We start from the raw sequence: 19935 nt of genomic DNA on the forward strand, positions 1-19935 counted from the left end.
GCAGTTCCAACCCACCGGCTCCTCCATGGGAGAAAGAGGGGGTAGTCTGCTCCCATAGTCTGCTTACAACCTGGGAAACCATACCAGGCAATTCTATGCTGTCACCTAAAGTGACCATGAGATGGAAGTGGCTATGGAGCAATTTTTTAGAAACTATTTGACGCTTGTTGAATGGTTAAGAATTCACTATGGCTGATCGCTTACTGTGCTTCATGTACTATGCCAGCTCCAGTACACGAGCCCTCTTTCTAATTCTGTTGCTCTTTTTGGTTCAGAAAATTAGCAACTTATCACAGGTCACAAGGCCAAAAAGTTACTGAGTCTTAAGCAGTTCAGTTTGATTCCATCCACTCTACACATCTGCTGGACAAGCAGTTGGCTTTATTGTATGTAATTTTTCACCCCTATGAAATCAAATCCACCCCTCGTCTGTCGGTTTGCAGGGCTGTGGTGGGCAAGACCTCTTTAAAATGCGGAAGAGCTAAAATGTTCCTTTGAGAACTAAGGGGCGCCCGACCCATGCCTTGGCATTTATAACTGCCTCCTGCATGTGAAAGCTGGACATTGAATGAGGAAGACCGAAGAAGAATTGATGCACTTGAATTACGGCGTTGGCTAAGAATAGTAAATGTCCCTTGAACTGCCAGAAGAACAGACAAGCCTCTCTTGGAAGACATTCAGCCCCACAGAATGCTCCCTGGAGCTTGGAGAGAGACTTGATCTTGTGCACCTTCAATGTGTTATCAGAAGAATTCAGTCCACTGAGAAAAAGACAGCATGCTCGGTCAAGTGAAAGGGCGGCGAAAAGGAGGAAGACCGTCAACACGAGGGATTGACACTGTGCCTGCAACAACGAGCTCAGCCCCAACACTCGTGGCAAGGACACAGGGCTGGGAAGTGCTTTGTTCTGCTTTACATAGGTCACTATGAGTCAGAATCGACTGAATGGTTCCTAACAACGTAACAACACACCATGCTACCTCCCTTCAGAAATTACCTGTAAGGATGGCTCTTTGATTTATAGTTCTGTTAACTTCTTGGATATGTGTCCTAGACAATTATGCAACTGTTAGGTTTGTAGGTGACTGGCACTTGATGACATGGGGTTCACATGAACGTTTGTTAGGAGAAACTTAGCATGGAATAGCCTGGCCCCTTGAATTTCTTGGACCCTGCTGCTGTAGACAGAGACCGTAAGAACGACGCAGTGGCTCTATGGAGATAGCCAGACCCACTTGTTACATTCAAATGTGGGTCTTCAGCGATTTCCCCTAGACTTAGTGCCTTTTATAGAAAGGGCCTAATGGATTATTCCACCATTTAACTGCCTTTATTTTTCCTTTCTCAACTGAGGTCTTGGTGTGATTATCATCGGCTTAGCGGTGACAGTGACCGCTATCACTGGTTTGTCCACCTCTGCTATTGCCACAAATGGATATGTCAGAGGAGGTAATTAACCGTGTGACCCGCACAATTATTTGTAAGGTAAAAGCAACACAGGCTCACATAGCTCACCACTGCCCTTTCTGGAGTGTTTTCAAAGGTAATCCAAGGTGCCCCCCGCCGCCCCTCCCAACTCTTCTGTTTTTTTCTAGACAAGAGAGATGCAAGAGAAATGAGGAAGGATTTAACCTTTGTCAAACCCCAAACTTTCTCATTCAGGTTCCTCTGGAGCAAAAGAGAAGGTCAAATGTCATGTTTTCTCTTTTCACAGCCAGAGTGGTGTGTCTCCCAGGATACCTGCCTAAGTCAGCTTCTTTCCAGGGCGGCATCTGAGCAAGTGCTTACCTGGTGCAACCGGCCTTCATCATTTTGAGTTCTCTGGCTCCATCTTCTTGCCAGGCATCCGTGTTTCTCCTTAGCACAGAGGAACCCCGTCGGGCTCCAGGCTTGGCTGGAGAGACTATAATTAAAGTTACGGTTCTTTGCAGCCATGGGGAACACAAGGAAGACAAATAAAATATAACCTCTTCTATCTTTCATTGCTAACAGGTCTCGGAGTTCTCATTATCCTCCTTTCCACCATGGTAACTTCTATTACTGGGTTGTCAACTTCTGCAATAGCAACTAACGGGTTTGTCCGTGGAGGTAAACTCTCTAAGCTATCTAATGCCCTCACCATTTGCTACCGGTAGGCAAAACCTTTTTTATCTATATACTCCTTTTCAATGGGTGCAAGGAAGCTCCTTCAGCCTGGCAAAGGATATGGACGAGCTGGACCCAGAGGGCACTAAGGTACCGTGCGTGTAGTCTGGGTCCACTTCAGTCAGCTCTGGTCTTTCCTAATGAACGTCTTCTGCTGGATTTCAGGTCCCGGTTGCCAGAGACTGGAATTCCTTGGATTGATGTTTTATGTTTCAGGCTACCCTTCACCCCTCTGGCTGGTGTTTCTTTGGAAAGGACTCCAGGACAGCATTTCAGTGTTAAAGTTTAGTGCGTTTCAGGTACTCCCTAGGCGTTCACGGATGCAGTCTTTGAGAACATTGCAGGCGTCTCACGGGGGCTGATCCTTCCATGAGGAGAGTTGAATGATGCTTCTTCCCTCACGGGGGGGTTCTCTCAGCTCTGGAGCCAAACGCTTTTCTTGGGGGATTTTGCAGGTCTGGGAGTCATCATCATCGGCCTGAGTGTGGTGGTGACGACCCTAACAGGTATTTCTATGTCCGCCATTTGTACAAATGGAGTGGTAAGAGGAGGTAAGCCAATTAATTTACTTCTGACAGACAGTCTTGGGGACACGGTCATGTCCGGAGGTGGGTGGATACCGGAAGTGAAGTTGAAATACACAAGTCTCAAAAGGGAAAAGGGGCCAAGAAACCTAAAATTTAAATTGGAAGGCAAAATCCTTCTCAATCATAATGAAGCGATTCCCCAGAACAGGCTTCTTGGACCCATTTCCTTTGCTTAAACCTGTGTGTAGAGTGATCAGGAGTCCGTTAGGAAAGCAGAGGGTATTTCTGTAAGGTGTATGGTGGAGCCTTGGGGCAGGCCCTGCTGACTCCCTCCGAGTTCCCTACAGCAGTCTTCTCCAGTGCCCAGTCTACATGGCAGACAATTCCCACTCTAAGGGGGTTAATGTCAACACAGTTTTCCCAGTAGCCAATTGGAGTGGGAAGATTGGTCCAAAAGAAAATAAAAACAGAGTCACTTTTGAGTCACCCAGAAATAGGCGGGCCTTGGCAGAAAAGGAGGTGTGGGCAACTGATCACTGCTCTAACTTCCTTTGCACTTCGGGCCACCTCTGAGGACATGATCCAAGACTCCCTACTTGGGGATGTTTTTGCACACCATCCTACCTACACGACCTCTCCCTTATCTATAGTGACCCTCCACTTTTCAGGGTTTCTGAGGCTGGAAGTCTTTATGGAAGCACGCAACCTCATCTTCCTGCAGCTGGTGGATTTGAACTGCCAATCTTGCTAGCAGCCTATTGCCTCGCCCACGGTGCCACTGGGATTCCTTCCCTCAGTATAGATCATTCATTTACTCTCATAAGTGATCAATTAAGGAGCTCTGCTGGGGCCCTGCTGGTGTAGTGGTTACGAGTTAGGCTGCTAACCAAAAGGTCAGTAGTTTGAAACCATCAGCACTCCAAAAGAGAAAGATGGGGCTTTCTACTCCTGTAAACAGGTACAGTCTTGGCCACCCACAGAAGCAGTTCTATCCTGTCCCATAGGGTTGCTATGAGTTGGCATCAACTCGCTGGCAATGCGTTTGGTTTTGATTTTGCTTGGTGGTGCGGCAGAGGCACTCTGGTGGCATAGAGGCTGCTAACCACTAACTGGGCCGCTAACCACAAGTTCTCCAGTTCAAAGCCACCAGCTGTGAGGGAACACTGAGACTTTCTGCTCCTATGAAGATAGTTCTACTCTGGTTCCTGGTTCCTACAGGATTGCTATGAGTCAGAATTGACTCAATAGCAGTTAGTGTGTTTTGGGGTTTTTTACGTTTGGTGATGTTCAACTGCGAACCTAAAGGTTGGTGGTTTGAACCCACTTGCCTTGCTCCCATTAAGATCACCACCGAAAAACCCTACGGGACCATTGCACTTTGTCACACGGTACTGCTCTGAGTCAAAATCAACTTGATTGCTCCTGACAACAGCACTTGTGGTCATCAGGCCTCTTTACAGCTAGTTGGATTTTCTCTTGTTTCCCTCCTCCCTTTCTTCCCACAGCCACCCCACTACCCACATGGGTTTGGGGCAGCAGTCATGTCTTCCGGAGCTAGTGCCACAGAAAACCAAGACATTTATCAAACGAAGAAGGCCACAGTCACATACAGTTACATTCTTTTATTTAGAAAATATACAGCAGAAATGTATCTCTATTTCTTCCAGAAAGGAGGAAAGGAGGTCATAACAAAAGTGACAAACTACACCCACTTGAGTTTCTGCCTCGGGCCTCCGGTTCTTGAATATTTTTACATAGACTCCTTTTCTCCCTGTACTTGCATTACTGGCTTGAACTCTCAGACTCTTACTATAGAAGGCAAGCGATTGTTTTTTAGAGTTTTTTGTTTTCCCATTTGTAGCATTCGTATGCATTACAGTCTCAGCATTCAATTTTATTAAATCAGAATACTTTTACTATAGATTACATAGAGAACACGGAAAAAGCCTAGGCTGTTCCATTAAGCTAACACTGGAGCCCTGAAATTATTAGAAAGCTGTAATATTTTTATTAGAGTGGTTCATCTTTCCTACATCCTCAGAATTGCAATATTATTTGATCAATAAAATAAAATCCCTTAGCAGTCCTTTCCTGGTAAACATATTCATTTCTTCTTTCAGGTGGGGCCTACTATCTTATTTCCAGAAGCTTAGGGCCCGAATTCGGTGGATCGATAGGTTTGATCTTTGCTTTTGCCAACGCCGTGGCTGTTGCTATGTATGTGGTGGGCTTTGCCGAGACGGTAGTAGATCTTCTTAAGGTAATTAAAAGCTTTTCTTTTCTTCAGTCAAGTGGTATAATTCAGTTCAGCTTGCTTTTTCAGGGCACTAAGGGAGATCACTTTGATAAGATAAGGGGATATGGATTAATTCTGCAGAATGTAGACTAATATAATAGAAGGAATTGGGGGCTTAACATCAGAAGATTTGGAGTTCAGCCTGGTCTGCACAATTACCAACTGAGACAGTTTAGACCGGTCATCAGAACACTGGCTTTTTTTCTTTTGAGTCTATCGTGTTAGGATAATAATACCAAATGAGTTATTGTACAAATGTATGAACAGATGAATGTAAAATATTTCAAAAATGCAAAGTATTCGATAACTACTGGAGGACATCTATTATTAGATGTAATACTACTGTTGTGATTATAGATTTCTAAAGAGAAAGAAAGTTCGGTTTAGGATAACACTGCATGAGACCCAGATATTTCCTAGTTTAGATGTCCATTCTAGGATGGTGTACATGCAAGTAGGTTAATTGGCTTGTATATAAACTGAATTCCAGTTTTGCTGTCATGGTAATGAGAGCAGTCATTCATTTTGATGAATAAAAGTACCTCTACTTGAAAATTTGATGGATATAAAGTGTACTATACAATTCATAAGATACACTATCTTCAAGAGATGCATTATCTGGTTTTTGTAGTTCGTTTTTTAGTTGAATAGGACTTATTTTTCCAATATCCATATAAGAAACCACTTGTTTTGAATGCCTCTGATGTTCCCTTGACACACAGATATAGGACGTCATTCTGCAATGGAAAGTCCTATTTGTATGCGTATTTTTACTTAATGTAACAATAGCTTCAAGAGCTGTTGAACTATTAAAATTTCCAACTGGATTATGTGCTGAGTTGCTAACCACAAGGCCAGCGATTCAAAACCACCAGTAGCTTTGTGGAAGAAAGAGGAGGCTTACTGCTCGCATAAAGATTTAAAGGCTTAAAGACACCCAGCAGCCATTCTACCCTGTCCTGGAGGGTCACTTTGAATTGGGATCAAATTGATGGCAGTGAATGAATTCTAGTTCAAGGATACCTAGCGGCATGGTGGCTTAAGTGTGAAGCTGCTAACTGCTGAAAGGTAGGTGGTTCAAACCCACCCACCACTCTGCAAGACAAAGAAGAGGCTGTGTGCTCGTGTGAAGAAACCCTAAGAAACAGTTCCTCTCTGCCCCGTGGAATCATTGGGAATCAGAATCAGCTCAATTACAGTGGGATTTTAGTTGGTGCTATTGTTGTCGCTGAACCTGGTTCAGAAGCCTTGGGGCACTGTGGAAAACGCTGGCTGCTCAAAATCCACCAGCTACTCTACAGGGAGAAATGAAGCTTTCTGCCGCTGAGAAGACTGACAGTCTCAGAAACCCAGAGAGCGGTTCTACGCTGCTTAATAGGGCTTTGGGAATCAGAATTGACTCCGCTGCAGTGGGTGTGACTTTGTCATCAGAGTTCTCAAAAGCCTATTCAGAATTCAAACTCCCTGCCATCGCGTAGATGCTGAATCATAGTGACCCTATAAAACAGGCTAGAACTGCCCGTGAGTTTCTGAGACTGTAACTCTTTATGGGAGTAGAAAGCCCCATCTTTCTCCCTCAGAGTAGCTGGTGGCTTTGAACTGCTGACCTTTGGGATTGTAGCACAACTTGTTACCACTGCTTCACAAGGGCCCCTCCAAAGACCTATTATCATAAGAAAAAAAAAAAGAAAAGTAGGGTGCTGTCACCTAAATTTGTGATCACTTCCTTTTCTCCTATTATCCAACATGACTGAATTTATTATCATTAGATGGTATAAGACAGGCATGCCAAAAAGCATGTCCCTAACCATTGTGGTGTTTTGTTTTGTTTTGTTGTTTATCCCCAGGAGAGTGATTCAATGATGGTGGATCCAACCAATGACATCCGAATAATAGGCTCCATCACAGTGGTCGTTCTCTTGGGAATCTCAGTAGCTGGAATGGAATGGGAAGCAAAGGTGAATTTCTCAGAATGATGTTATCAGTAACTGCTAGTGAGGTCCTGAACACATGACAGGGGAGAGAGGGAAACTGAAGGCCCCCCACAGTCAATAAGAATGACTGCTATGACTTGCTCTGGGCAGAGGAGCACGGTAGTGCTAGGTGGATCACCTGAAAGCAGGAGCCCCAGGCAGTCCTGACCCACAGCATGGGGCACCTGGCTCCACCTACACCTGGTCCTTCTTTGTAAAATCATCACAGTGTCACAGCCACCAAGGTTGCCACCGCCTTCACACAGAGATCACTTACAGTGCTGGCAATGGTACAGGCTGGGGTGGAGGGTGTTCATCTCTCAATCAGGCCCTTGAGAGCCCCTTTCAAACCAGCTGGAGGTGCTAAACCCTGGAAGAAATGGCCAGTGTGCTCAGCAGCGAGTAATAGAAACTGTTCAGCCTTCTCCCCCAGAGTTCCACTATTTCAGGAATCAATTGGAGGACACGTAAACCCTGGGGCCAGAGGATATCTGGGCTTAACTAGTTGCAGTCAAACAAATAGCAAAGTTCTGCATGATGGGAGCATGCCTTTGGCCTCGCTTAAAACGTTGCCATTTCTGGTGCAACGGAAAATGTCCCTATGTCCCTGGAGACACCGTGACTGGATCTCAAGTAATCTCCAGTAACCAGAAGATGGATGGCCAATGCCTCCTTCTATAGAAGGCTCCAGGAAACATTCCTACATGACATGTATTTGTGGAGTTTGTGCTCAAGCATGGGGGGGGGGGTGCGGGTGCTGAATAAAGTGTCTACTGTGGGCGGGTTGTTCTGCTAGGCACTAGTTATTCAGTTTTGACCAAAGCCTAGTAGAAGGTATGTAATAAATAACTAAACAAATATAGAATGTAAATTGTGTGAAGTGTTAGAAAAGAAGTAAACAGGACACTGCCATAGACAATAACAAGGAGAGGAGGATTGCTTAGATTACTCTATTTGGGAAGCAGTAAAGCTTAGTGGCAGTAGAGTCTGATATTTAAAACTCAACTGTGTTGTTAGATTTCTTGTATTTCACTTGGGTTTACATTTGTTTGACCTTGCGTAAATCATCTTAACCTCTCTTTGTTTTAGTTTTTATCTTTAACATGGGGATAACAATATTACTTCATGGCATTGGTGGCGGCCTTTACTTGAAACACTGTCGACATTTTACCTGTGCATGTGGCATATTATAGGACTTCAACAAACAGTAGTTATTAATATTTAGAATGGGTGGTCAAGAAAGACTTCTCTGAAGAGGTAATAGGTATATAAAGATCTTTATATATCTTTATATATAAAGATATAAATGCCTTTCAGACAAAGAGAACAGTAAATTGAGGTGCCAAGTCATTACCTACCAGACATGTTGACTGTAGTGTCGGAAGACCACTAGAGAGATAATACTGCAGGTGACTTGTGCTGGGTACCCACTGGCAACCGAACACCATGTGCAGTAGGCATCTGGGAAAAATATTCCATGAATCATGTACCCCATTCTGCAGTCAGCACTGGGGAGTAGAACCTCTGGGTGGTCTGCCGCAAAAAGAACTCTGACAGGGGTCAAACTTCGGGTTTCATCGACCTTCCTGGGGGCCCTGTGGTGGCTACCCACCTACCATTTAACATGTTCTTAAAATGTTACTGCGAGTCCTAGATAGAGTGGGAGAACAATGTAGACCAGAACTCAAAATCATAAAAGAGAATGGGCTTACTCATAGGACAGGGACAGGCAAGACCGCACCCCACCCCACTCGCAGCCCCACCCCCAGATCTCTCTTCAGATCTCCCTGAGCTCACCACTCTGATAGAAACAGCACCTGTTTACAAGGTCAGCATCTACCCAGGGACATGCTTCTGAGGGTCAGGAAGGGAGGCAGAATGGCAACGGAAATGCGGGGAGCGGGATAAGAGACGGCACGTTGCAGGGGTTGTCATGCGTACATTGAAACAAAATGCATAGGGGTTATTGAATGTGAAACTGATGATCTGTCCTGTAAAGCTTCACCTAATTCACAAGAAAACGTTTTTAAAACGTTAATGTCACCTTCCAGCGCCTAAGCACATGCCCTATTGAAATGCACTATCTGCATGGGGCTGAATAGGGCTTTTTAAGATGTCTTTTTTTTTTTTTCCTGATCGGTTTGTAGCTTTTTTTAAAATTGGGGGCACTTACAGCTCTTATCACAATCCATACATCCATCCATTGTGTCAAGCACATTTGTACAGATGTTGCCATCATCCTTTTCAAAACATTTTCTTTCTACTTGAGCCTTTGATATCAGCTCCTCATATTTTCCCCTCCCTCCCTCACCTTCCCTCCCTAATGAACCCTTGATAATTTATAATATTTTTCATGTCTTACACTGTCTTACCACTGTCTCTCTTCACCCACTTTTCTATTGTTCATCCCCCACCTCCATGTGTGTGTGTGTGTGTGTGTGTGTGTGTGTGTGTGTTATGTGGATCATGCTTCTATTACCTACTTTGGATACCAGAATCTCAACTGGGATAATGAGAGGTCTTCTCAAGTGCACATGCAGAATTTTTATAATCAGATCATAAATTGTTGCATAAATCTAACCTGCTAATCCTTCACTTTGCCTTTTCCAGGCTCAAGTGATTCTTCTGATCATTCTCCTCATTGCTATTGCGAATTTCTTCATTGGCACCGTCATTCCATCCAACAACGAGAAGAAGTCCAGGGGCTTCTTTAATTACCAAGGTAATTGTGGCAAATTGTTTATGTTACAGTGAATGGTTCCAATGTGCCCCCTCATCCTCCCCTTCACTGCTCCCCTCAAGTGGCTCTTGGAAGGGCTGGGTCAACTCTGCCACTTAGCAACTGGAACTAAAGTGTTTGGATCTCAGCAATGCCTGCTAAAGTGTGGTGTCAAGGATCCCGTCCTGGGGGGATTTGGAGCATCAGATGGCAGATGGGCATGACAGCACCTTGTAAGCCTTAAAGTGCTGGGCAAAGTGTTGTCGCTGTCAAAGAGTAGACCTCAAGAACACATGCAGCGGAAAGGACCCCAGCTTGGATAATTGGTTCAGCCACTACCAAGCCCGCGCTGAAATCAAGCACAGTCATTGTGTTTCTTCTTGCTAGACTCTGGGTACCTTGCCGTCTGATACCATTCCCAAGCTAGCATCACTGTCAGGTTTTTGAGCGCAAATGATTGTGGAAATTCCTTAATGCCACGTGTATGGTCACTCAAATGAGCATGAAATTTGGCTTCTCTCGTTTTCATTTTACCCTGCTTGTCCCTCCTCTCGCATCCTTGCTCTCTCACCTCTTCAAGAATCTATTTCTGAGTTTGTTGTTTCATCTTTCCCTTCACGACTCACTCTGTTGTCAGAATTTGCTTCCTTTTGTAGGTCAGATCACCTCTCTCTCCTTGCTTCTTTTTGGTTTTGAAGATTGTCTTCCATTGACTCTGCCTGTGAATATCCTTTTGCTTTCTATTCTTCGACCTTCCAACACTTGCTATAATGTTTACCCTGATATTTCAAATGTTCCTTCCGTGTGTCACATCTCAAATCCCTTGATATCCCCCGCCCCTTCTAGTTTGTTTTCTTTCATCTAAGTAATGCAGTGTCAACTATCAATTCTTAAACTAATTTGTGGGATAATTTTGTTATGACCAATGCTCCTTATTATAATATTTTCCCACAGATAAGAATTTGTTAGAAGGATCTAAGATCCTAGATCAGGGCTGAGATTTGGGGGAGGCTAGTTTTGTAAGCAGACCATTTTTAAAGAATTTGAGAAAGGTCTTCCTCTCCCGTAAGGGTTCTGTACCATTCAAAACAAAATAAACAGATTTTTAAAAAGAAAAGCCATGTGCTGATGCTTTAATGTATTTATGTGTAAGAGAATGCAGTGGGGTGGGAGGGGGCATGTGTGTGGTGTCCTGAGAAGCGTGGAAACATAGCCAGGAGAGAGATTACCATCCCATGTATTTCCATCTTCCAGGGTCAGAGGCGCCAGGCATCCTGCGTCTCCACTGACATAAAGATTATTGGTTTCTTTCTCGGAGCTGTGTCCCAGAGACCTAACATCCAATGACATCTATTTGGATTGTTGGCAAATATTTACACAGTGCTTCTCAGAAGTACACCCACACTTTAAGTTCACTCCGCTTAGAATATAGAAACACATTTGCTTCAGAGGTCTAGACGCTGAAGTTCAGGTGATCTTCTGTGAAGCAAACCTGCGTGACGATGTTCTCATTATTTGTGTTGCAGCATCAATATTTGCAGAAAACTTTGGGCCAAGTTTCACCAAGGGAGAAGGCTTCTTCTCGGTCTTTGCCATTTTTTTCCCAGCAGCGACTGGAATTCTTGCGGGTGCCAACATCTCGGGAGATTTGGAAGTATGTGGTTTCCTCTGCTTTTTCCTTCGGGGTTCATAAGCGCCATAAGTTGTTACAGAGACTGGCAGTGGTCACGTGATCTCAAAACTACACCCACATGTCACTCATTGACTTGTTTTGAAACCAAAGATTCAGTCTTGTGAGAATCCAGATGACTTGAAAGGCAAAATGAAAGGGTAACCACACAGGTGACCAAAGGGAAGATGAATACATTGTTACCTGATTGCCAAGTTACACCCTTAGATAACTGCGACACCGCTTGCTCAGCCAAGTCGCCCTTCACCGTCCCAGTGAGCATTTCTTGGAACTAGCACCTTGATAGTAATGACTCCTAGACACACATCATTAATGAACAAAACAGATAGATTGTTTTTTACCCTGTGGTAGATGTGAAGTGTTGTGAGTTGATAATTGAGGAGGAAGTATGTGAGATTTTTGCAAGATTTCCTGGTTATTTTAAAGTGATCACTTTTAATGGCTACTTTACATTCCTAGTCCAAAGAGTTCTTCCACAAGTTTTATTTAGTGATTTCAGGAGCACAAATGCATTGGCAGTGTGGCATATTTCCAACATAATGGATATAGTTTGGCGAACAAAATATCAATATCATCCTATCTCTTTTGGATACAAAAAGAGTGCCTGGAACATTCAGGATGAATATACTCTCCAAAATGACACTTTATTATTGAAAATACAATTGCTAGATACACTCATTTAACTATATTTATCAAGTGTTCCTCTTACATTACTAATGTTAAGAATTGTAAGGGGTGTTCTATTAGTTAAGATATTGTTTCTGAAGAATAAGAAGTTATCAATAAGGTAAAGAGAAGATTGGACATTTGTCACAGAAAAAGACCCTGCTAAAGGGGATTACTTCTTGTAGAAATATGATATCTAAATAAAATATTGTTATCAATAAATTAATGAACATATTTGTAAAGAATATCCTATATGTCCCAAACATTCCAGGAGTAATCAAAGAATTTTAAGCTATCATCCCTATCTAAAAAGGCAAGAATTTAAAATTTTCTTCCTGATACAAAGTGCTAAAATTATTTATGGTTACTAAGTTAGTAAATTATTTTATTTATTTATTAGTATACATTAATGAACAGTTTCTGATTTGGAGTTGACATAAATGTGTAAAGGATGGCCTATCATGATTTTCAGAGTATATGTGGTCATAGTATGGTTATAAAAAATTATAATCTTTACATTTAAAAATACTTTGGTGTTTTAACAATTGAACTTAACATTAAATAGAACTTGGAGGTCCTTTAAAGTACAGATAATGGAGTTTAGACATAATCCCCAAAGCTGGCAGAGACACTAAGGAGGTTAGATCAGAAAGGAACATGATTAGATATGTGTTTTAGAGAACGCTTTCTATAAGCCTGTGAAGGATGGATTACAGGGTGGAGGATGATAGGTAGAGAGACTGGAGGCGAAAGATCAGTTAAAGAATATCATAACAGTTCAGACAAGAAACGACATGGGCCTGAATTAAGGCCATGGCAGGAGATATGGATCAAAGGGGTCAGTGAAAGATAGAGAGTTGGGAGGAAAAAGAGAAAAGATGCTTTTTATTATGGTTTGAAGTAGGAAAAATTTTATCAGAACCCAGTGCATACACATAAACATTTCCCAAAACAATTCTTTGCTTTATTACAATTGATGCCTTCTGATATCCTCACATCAGTTCCATTCTATGGTATTTTTGAATGCTTGTTATGATATAATACATTGATTGCATGTGGCAGAAGATAAAGATGCTAAATGTGGATTTGGCCAGTGAGATTAAAATGGCCAGGGGACATTAGCATGGAGCTATGCAGTGGGCAGCTAGATTTATGAGTGTGGAGCTCTGGAAGGAGGCTGGAACAGGAGGGCAAATCGTGGGCATGGATGAACTCATCCAGGTGTGTGCGAGAGGGAGGGAGAAGATCAAAATGTCACCAAGAAATGCAGACATTCAAAGTATTAAAGGTCAAAAAGGAGTCTTTGAAGAAGTAAATTTAAAAGCTCTAGGAATCAACAGCATAGGTAGGGAGATTAACAGAGATGCACTTATGCAAATAGATTAATCCATAACACTATGGTATTGGCCTATGTATATATATTTATAAGACAATATACTGAGGCTGCAGATGGGCCTTGGGCCTCAGCTCATACCTTCCCTCAATACAAGAACACTTTGCTCTAACAAATCTGCAATCTCTGATGCTCACCCCCCAGCCCCCCCACACACACAACCACTGAAGACAAAATGGGTGCGTAAGCAGATGTGGTGAAGACAGAGGATGGTGCCCGGCTATTAAAAGATATAGTGTCTGGGGTCTTAAAGGCTTGAACAAGAGGCTATCCAACAGTGAAGCAACTAGCCCACATGGAAGAAGCAGACCAGCCAGTGTGATCATAAGGTATCACGAGAATGGGCAACAGGCATCAGAAGATTCATAACAAACAGTAAACAAACAAAAATGCATTGGTGAGAACAGAGGGGATTTGGAGCGGAGACCCAAAGCCCATCTATGGACAATGGAACATCCCCCCACAGAGGGGTCGCAGGGAGGGGATGAGTCAATCAGGGTGCAGTAGAGCACTACTGGGTCACACAATATACCTCTGATCCCTTCAGGCCCCCTTCCCTCTCCGCCCCCCCACCGCTATCATGACCCCAGTGCCACTTCCCAATCTAGACTGAACAGGAGCATATACATGGGCATAGGCAAGAGACAAAACTGACAACACATGGAACCCAGGAACAGGAATAGGGATAGAGGAGGGGGGAGGGAGGGGGGCACCTATTACAATGAATGGCACATAACCACACACCCCCATCCAGGGGGAAGAACAACAGAAACCAGAGGGGAAGGGAGACAGCGGTCAGTGTGAGATTTAAAAATAATTGGCAATCTATAATCTATCAAGGGGCTATGAGGGTTGGAGGGGAGGGCAGAGAAGGGAGGGGCAAAAAGAGGAGCTGATCCCCAGGGCTCAATGGAAAGCAAATGTCTAGAAAAAAATGATGGAATATATGTACTAATATGTCAGATACAAATGATGTATGGATTGTAACAAGAATTGTAAGAGCCCCCAATAAAATGATTTAAAAAAACAGACTCCTATGAGATAAGGGAAAGTTAAGGATAAGTGATATCATGAAAGTTACGGAAGGAGGATGCTTTGAGAAGTTACACTTCACATGACCAAAAGCCATGCTGGTCAAGCATGTTAGTGATTGTCTGATAGAAGATGGCAAAGCACCTACAGTTCATGGAGGTATGACTCCTCTCTGCGGTTGAAACTAGGGACAATCAAAGCATAATGGGCTCCGTTCAATTTCGGCAATACTCTTTCCCCATTTTAGGGTAAAGCAACATGCTGCCTCAAACCTCAGAGCTTCAAATTCTTCCCCCAGACAGCACTTCAGGTGATCACTGACCATCAACAAAAGCTGAAACAAGAGGGGGCTAAAAATTGCCCATCTTGAACTTTCCATTTGTTAATTAGCACACATATTTACTACTTGGTAAATATAAGAGTCCTGGTGACATGGTGGTTACATGTTGGGCTGCTAACCTGCTAACCAAAAGGTCGGCAGTTCGAAACCACAAGCCTCTCCACTGGAGAAAGACAAGGCCTTCTACCCTGGTCAAGAGTTACAGTCTTGGAAACCCACAGGGCCCGTTCTCCCTTGTCTTGTAACGTTTCTGTGAATCAGCATGGACCTGACAACAGGGAGAAAAGGAAACGTCTGGAGAAGATTTGGGAAACACCCACATTCCATCCGGAGCGTTCAAGCCGGGGCTCAGTGATGCAAAGCTAGCATGTGGGTTTAGTTGACATACTCAAAACGCAACACTCTGATAGATTGCTTGTAATCTGTCTTAAGAAAATACCATACTATTTAATGAAGAAATATGAAGGAAGATTACTGCTTGGAGATGGGAACTAAGATTTAGAGTAGAAACTAAGAATAAGAATTTGGTAACGTTCTGAGCTTTGTCTAGGAGAAATGTAGTCAGACAAGATAATGTGAATCAATGGCCAGACATTAATCTATTGCCATTCCACTTTATTAGGGTGAAGTTAGGGTCTAACCTAAATTTTCCTTCAGCAATTTTAGAGCGAGTGGCTCGGGATTCTGCAAATAATTGAGTTTGTGTGTTTCAGGTACAGGGTTGTGTACCATTTTCACCTCGCTTCCCCTTAAATATATTTCCTTTTTTCCCATTTGATTCCATTTTTCACATTCCATTCTGGTTCAAAGAAGTCCCAAATCAATACAAGCAATTTTGAAATACAGCCTATTAGTTGGGGGATGAAGTGGGGCCCATGTCATCCATGATTGCCTTTACCTTTCCACAGATTGCTCAGATGCACACACCTGCCTCACTCTTTTTTTTTTTTTGGTAGCTGGTAGTTTGGAAGGAAGAGGCTGAGTAGATATGCATTAGAGGAAATCCTGCCTGCTTGTATTTCTAGAAGAAAGAAAAACCAAACCCACTGCCATCAAGTTGAAGGCATTCATGAGTGTCATTCAAGGGGCTGGCTTACTCTGACATTGATCTAGTTTCATTTGGTTTGATCATCAGTCGCAGCCATCAGAGTGAGTCTACATTCACTGGGAATTGACCTTTTGATGGACTTGATCAGCAGATTTAAGTTCTAAAAAGACTTAACTTTTGTTAGACTGAATTGAATGCTTATTTGTATTGATGAGGCTCATGCCCTCTGGTGGGGGGACTAAGGCTTACTGAGATTATGCATCTCTCACTTCAATATTTATTGATTCCTATGATATGCCAGCCACTGTCCTGTATAAGCTATGAATGCATTAAAACGTCTATTTAATAATCCCTATTAAGTTGAACTCAATTCTTTAGAAGAGTTATGCTCCTTGAGGAATTGTTTATGGTATGATTTATCCCACCAATGGTATATAAAATGGTATATTATATATGATATCAGCTCAACTCAGTGAATGTACAGTGAACCCTCGTTTATTGCGGTTAATCGGTTCTAGACCCTACCGTGATAAATGAAATTCCGCAAAGTAGGATTCCTTATTTGTAAATCAGATATTTTCGTAGTTAGAGCATAGAGGACATGAAAAAATACCCTTTAGTCACCATTACACTCGTATTACCCAATTTATTAAACGAAAAAGGGAAAATACAGTAAAACATTTTGGACGTTACAATGATCATTGATTATTTATTATATTATTTATGGCATCTAGTTTACAGTATTACATATTTCACATACAGTATTATTATACATAGTTCTTACAAATACTGTAATCAATAGCCTATGAAATGACTTAAGGGATGTACTCTACAGGTGGGTCGCCGTCTTTTTCCTCTGAAGGAGCGGGTGTAGGCAGTGGGTGCTGTTAGGCAAAAACCGCGATAGAGTGAAGCCGCGGAAGGCGAAGCGCAAAGTGGCGAGGGTTCACTGTATATATATTTATAAGCAAGAGAAGGGAAAAAAAGGCCCTTTTCCATTATAAGCTGGAATCTGCCTCTTTCTTGATGCTTGATTATGGGAATACCTTCCATTGCAGTCATTCCTATGGGAATTTTCCACAGGAAATGTGAAGGTTTGGAGTATTTAGTAAATCATCCTTTTTGCTCAGTCAAAAGTAATTTTTTAATGCAACTTAACTGAATTGAAAAGAAATTCACACAAACACACACAAATACAGTAAATGTGCGATATATGTTCATGTATTTTCCCCTACTTCTTCAAGACCTGATACATCCGGATGAAATTCATGAGAGATCAAGGGCAAGGCAAGTTTTAATAAATGAACTAAGTACAGTACTTGTCTATAAAAACTTCCTTCTGGACAGTTAGGGATCACTTCCAATTAGTAAAAAGAATTCCTTTTTCACCCTCCATGTCTTGCCTTTGTCTGGAAAAGAACACCAGTTCCCCACGATGCCATTTGCCTAAGATTTCTGGAGACTAGCTTCAGGAAGGGCGGCCTGAAAGTTCTTGAAAATTTAGAATTTCAAATTTAGAAAATTCTAAATTTTCTTGGAAAATGTAGAAATCACTCCGGTGATCTGTTTGCTACCCTAACCTTTCTTCTCCTACCTTGACATGATTTTTCCTAAGGATCCCCAAGATGCCATCCCCAGAGGAACCATGCTGGCTATTTTCATCACGACTGTCGCCTACATAGGAGTTGCCATCTGTGTCGGTGAGTTTGACTCTTGTGGTGTCGGGCGATCAGGATTGCGAGTGGTCCAGTGTATTTCATGTCCTGTGGGCTTTCCATGGAGCATGAGTTGAACATTTTTAAGTCCACTTTTTAAGTTCTCTTTTTGGGGTATTTCAAGGTATGGTTTTGATATTTGATAGGTTTAAATCCAAGTAAGTGGCAATGCAGGTTAGTAGGTCAAGGTTATGAACCAGTTACGATGGAGTCGATTCTAACTCATGGCCACATTGTGTGTATCAGAATAGAATTGTGCTTCCTGGGGTTTTCAATGGCTGGGTTTTGGGTTCTTTTGTTTGTTTGTTTTTTCAGAACTAGATCACCAGGCCTCTTTTCTGAGATGTCTGAGTGGACTTGACCTCCAGCCTTTTGGTTATCAGCCCTGTGCTTCACCCATTTATACCAGGCAAACTCAACTCTCAAACTCCCTGCCATTGGATCGACTTCAGCCCATAGTCAGCCTGTCAGAAAGAACAGAAGTGCCCCTGTGGGTGTCCTAGACCTTAACTCTTTACAGGAGCAGGAAGCCTCATCTTTTTCCCAACGAGTGGTTGGTAGTTTTGAGCCGTGGGTCTTGTGGCTAGCAGCCCCATGAGTAGCCCACGACTCCACCATGCAGAGACTCCCAATCAGCCCCCTCTGCCTGAACACCAAAGGACCCTATTTTGCTAGTGCAGGTGATAATCCGCTGCTTACAAAGTCACAACGAACCCTGGGCATGACCGTTGAAGCTCTTGACTGCTGCTTGAGAGGTTGGTGGCTCGATGTGACAGTCTGCTTCATTGAAGGTCCACAGCCTTAGAAACCCTATAGGGGCAGTTCTCATCTGTTCTATAGAGTCATTGTGAGTCAAAATGATTGTGATCTAACAGATTTGGGCTTTGAGAGGGAAATTAGCACTTCCAGAGCCCTGGAAGGCACAAGAGGAACGGAGCAGGAGAGAAGCCAAAGAGGGAAGAAGAAGGAAAAAACAAAAAGCAGCCCTAGAACAGTAAAAATATACAGAATTGATGACTGTGCTCATCCTTGCATTGCTGTCCCTAATATGGAAATGTCACTGTCACCGATTGGCCAGAAATCAGAACAGCGCCCAGCTGCTAGCCCTGCAAATGAATGGCTAGGCCCTACCTTGCTCAGTGAGCAGAAAATTTGTATATTCACCTGCTGTTCCTAAGGCTGACTTTCATTCCACCTGCTGCCTGCAGCCTCCTTCCTCCTGGCTGGGGGCCACCTCGTACTTCCAGAGTCAGGAAGGAAGACGTGAGGCTTCCCCACATTCAGAACAGAACACTCGCTTCCGAGCGCAGTAGGCAATGACGCTCCAGGCTGGGCCACTGGAAGCTGGATGGCCATTTTACTGAAGGGGGTGCATCTCAGTCCTCTGCTTGCTCCAGGGAAAAACAGAAAAGACTATATGTACCTAGACTTGATTTCTGGAGGACAAAAATCAGAAATATTAACGTAGATTTCACACTTCTCTCACTGCCTCCTCCTGGAAGAAATCTGATAAGGTTGCTAACTGCACTGTGGCATTCCCAAGCTTAGTTACATGTAAAGGAATTTTGTTCCAACGTTTCAGGAAACAGACACTTTTAAATGAGATTGAAACTACGCAAAGCTAAATTTCCCCAAATGATTTCCTTTCTTCAAGACACTAAAAATAAGAAACTGGGGCAGCGTTATCAACCTGTTTTTGAAGATTATACCAGTTTTGGCCCAGAAGTTAAAATATCTACATTTCTACCCCCTTCCCAGAGGAAGACAAGCTGTCAGGGGCCTCCGGGGTCATCAGTGTGAAGGCTGGCTCAAGGTTGGCTTTTGGTGACTCTGGGGAGATCTGTTATGCAGAGGTCAACACGCACGATTCCAAAAAGTCAGCTGGACGTAAAAGAATGAGGCCAGGAAGGTGAAATCGGGAAGGGGTGGTTTTTTGTGAGAGCAAAGAAGTCCCAGTGTCCAGTGTTTAAGCAGAGGTTGGCAGGCCATCTCTCAGCTAAGATGGAAAGGGCTCTGCCCTGATTGTTCTGCATGGCTCCCTCAGCTCGAAGAACCTATGATTTTTATTCTTTTCCCCAAATGCAAAGAGTGCGAATTCCACGGCTCAGAGGGAGCTTCCAGGGTTTGTCTTAGAGAGATGGGCCAGGAATGGCAAGCTGCCCCCACTGGGTGAACAGTGACAAGAGCTGTCTGTGGTTCGGTCTTTAGTTTGTAAAGTGTTTCATCTTCGAGCAATTTTAAAAAGTGAGAGAATACTACACACACACACACACACACACACACACTCACACACATGTTCATCCAATATTCTTATTGGATACAGAATGGCAGAGGTTACGCTTAAGAAAACTCAGAAGAAAAAGCAACGCATCAAGTATCTTTAAAATGTTT

The 19935-nt window shown here is 43.0% G+C and overlaps 1 protein-coding gene across 4 annotated transcripts in view; it reads left to right on the forward strand.

Annotated features, from left to right (window-relative positions):
• SLC12A1 (solute carrier family 12 member 1) overlaps nucleotides 1-19935 on the forward strand; it is a 104635-nt gene that overhangs the window by 18879 nt on the left and 65821 nt on the right. For 2 of the 4 annotated variants that reach the window (XM_045286453.1, XM_045286454.1), the window contains exons 5-10: nucleotides 1993-2088; nucleotides 4793-4932; nucleotides 6816-6926; nucleotides 9552-9663; nucleotides 11187-11314; nucleotides 17445-17529. In XM_045286453.1, the coding sequence (XP_045142388.1) occupies nucleotides 1993-2088; nucleotides 4793-4932; nucleotides 6816-6926; nucleotides 9552-9663; nucleotides 11187-11314; nucleotides 17445-17529 (672 nt within the window). Of the gene's footprint in view, nucleotides 1-1353; nucleotides 1450-1992; nucleotides 2089-2600; nucleotides 2697-4792; nucleotides 4933-6815; nucleotides 6927-9551; nucleotides 9664-11186; nucleotides 11315-17444; nucleotides 17530-19935 lie in introns of all 4 variants that reach the window. The other 2 variants (XM_004709417.2, XM_013006355.3) reach the window with 2 other exon arrangements.

Source organism: Echinops telfairi, unplaced genomic scaffold (genome assembly GCF_000313985.2).
Source record: "Echinops telfairi isolate 266 unplaced genomic scaffold, ASM31398v2 ScPeMD7_8;HRSCAF=38, whole genome shotgun sequence".
NCBI lineage: Eukaryota > Metazoa > Chordata > Mammalia > Afrosoricida > Tenrecidae > Echinops > Echinops telfairi.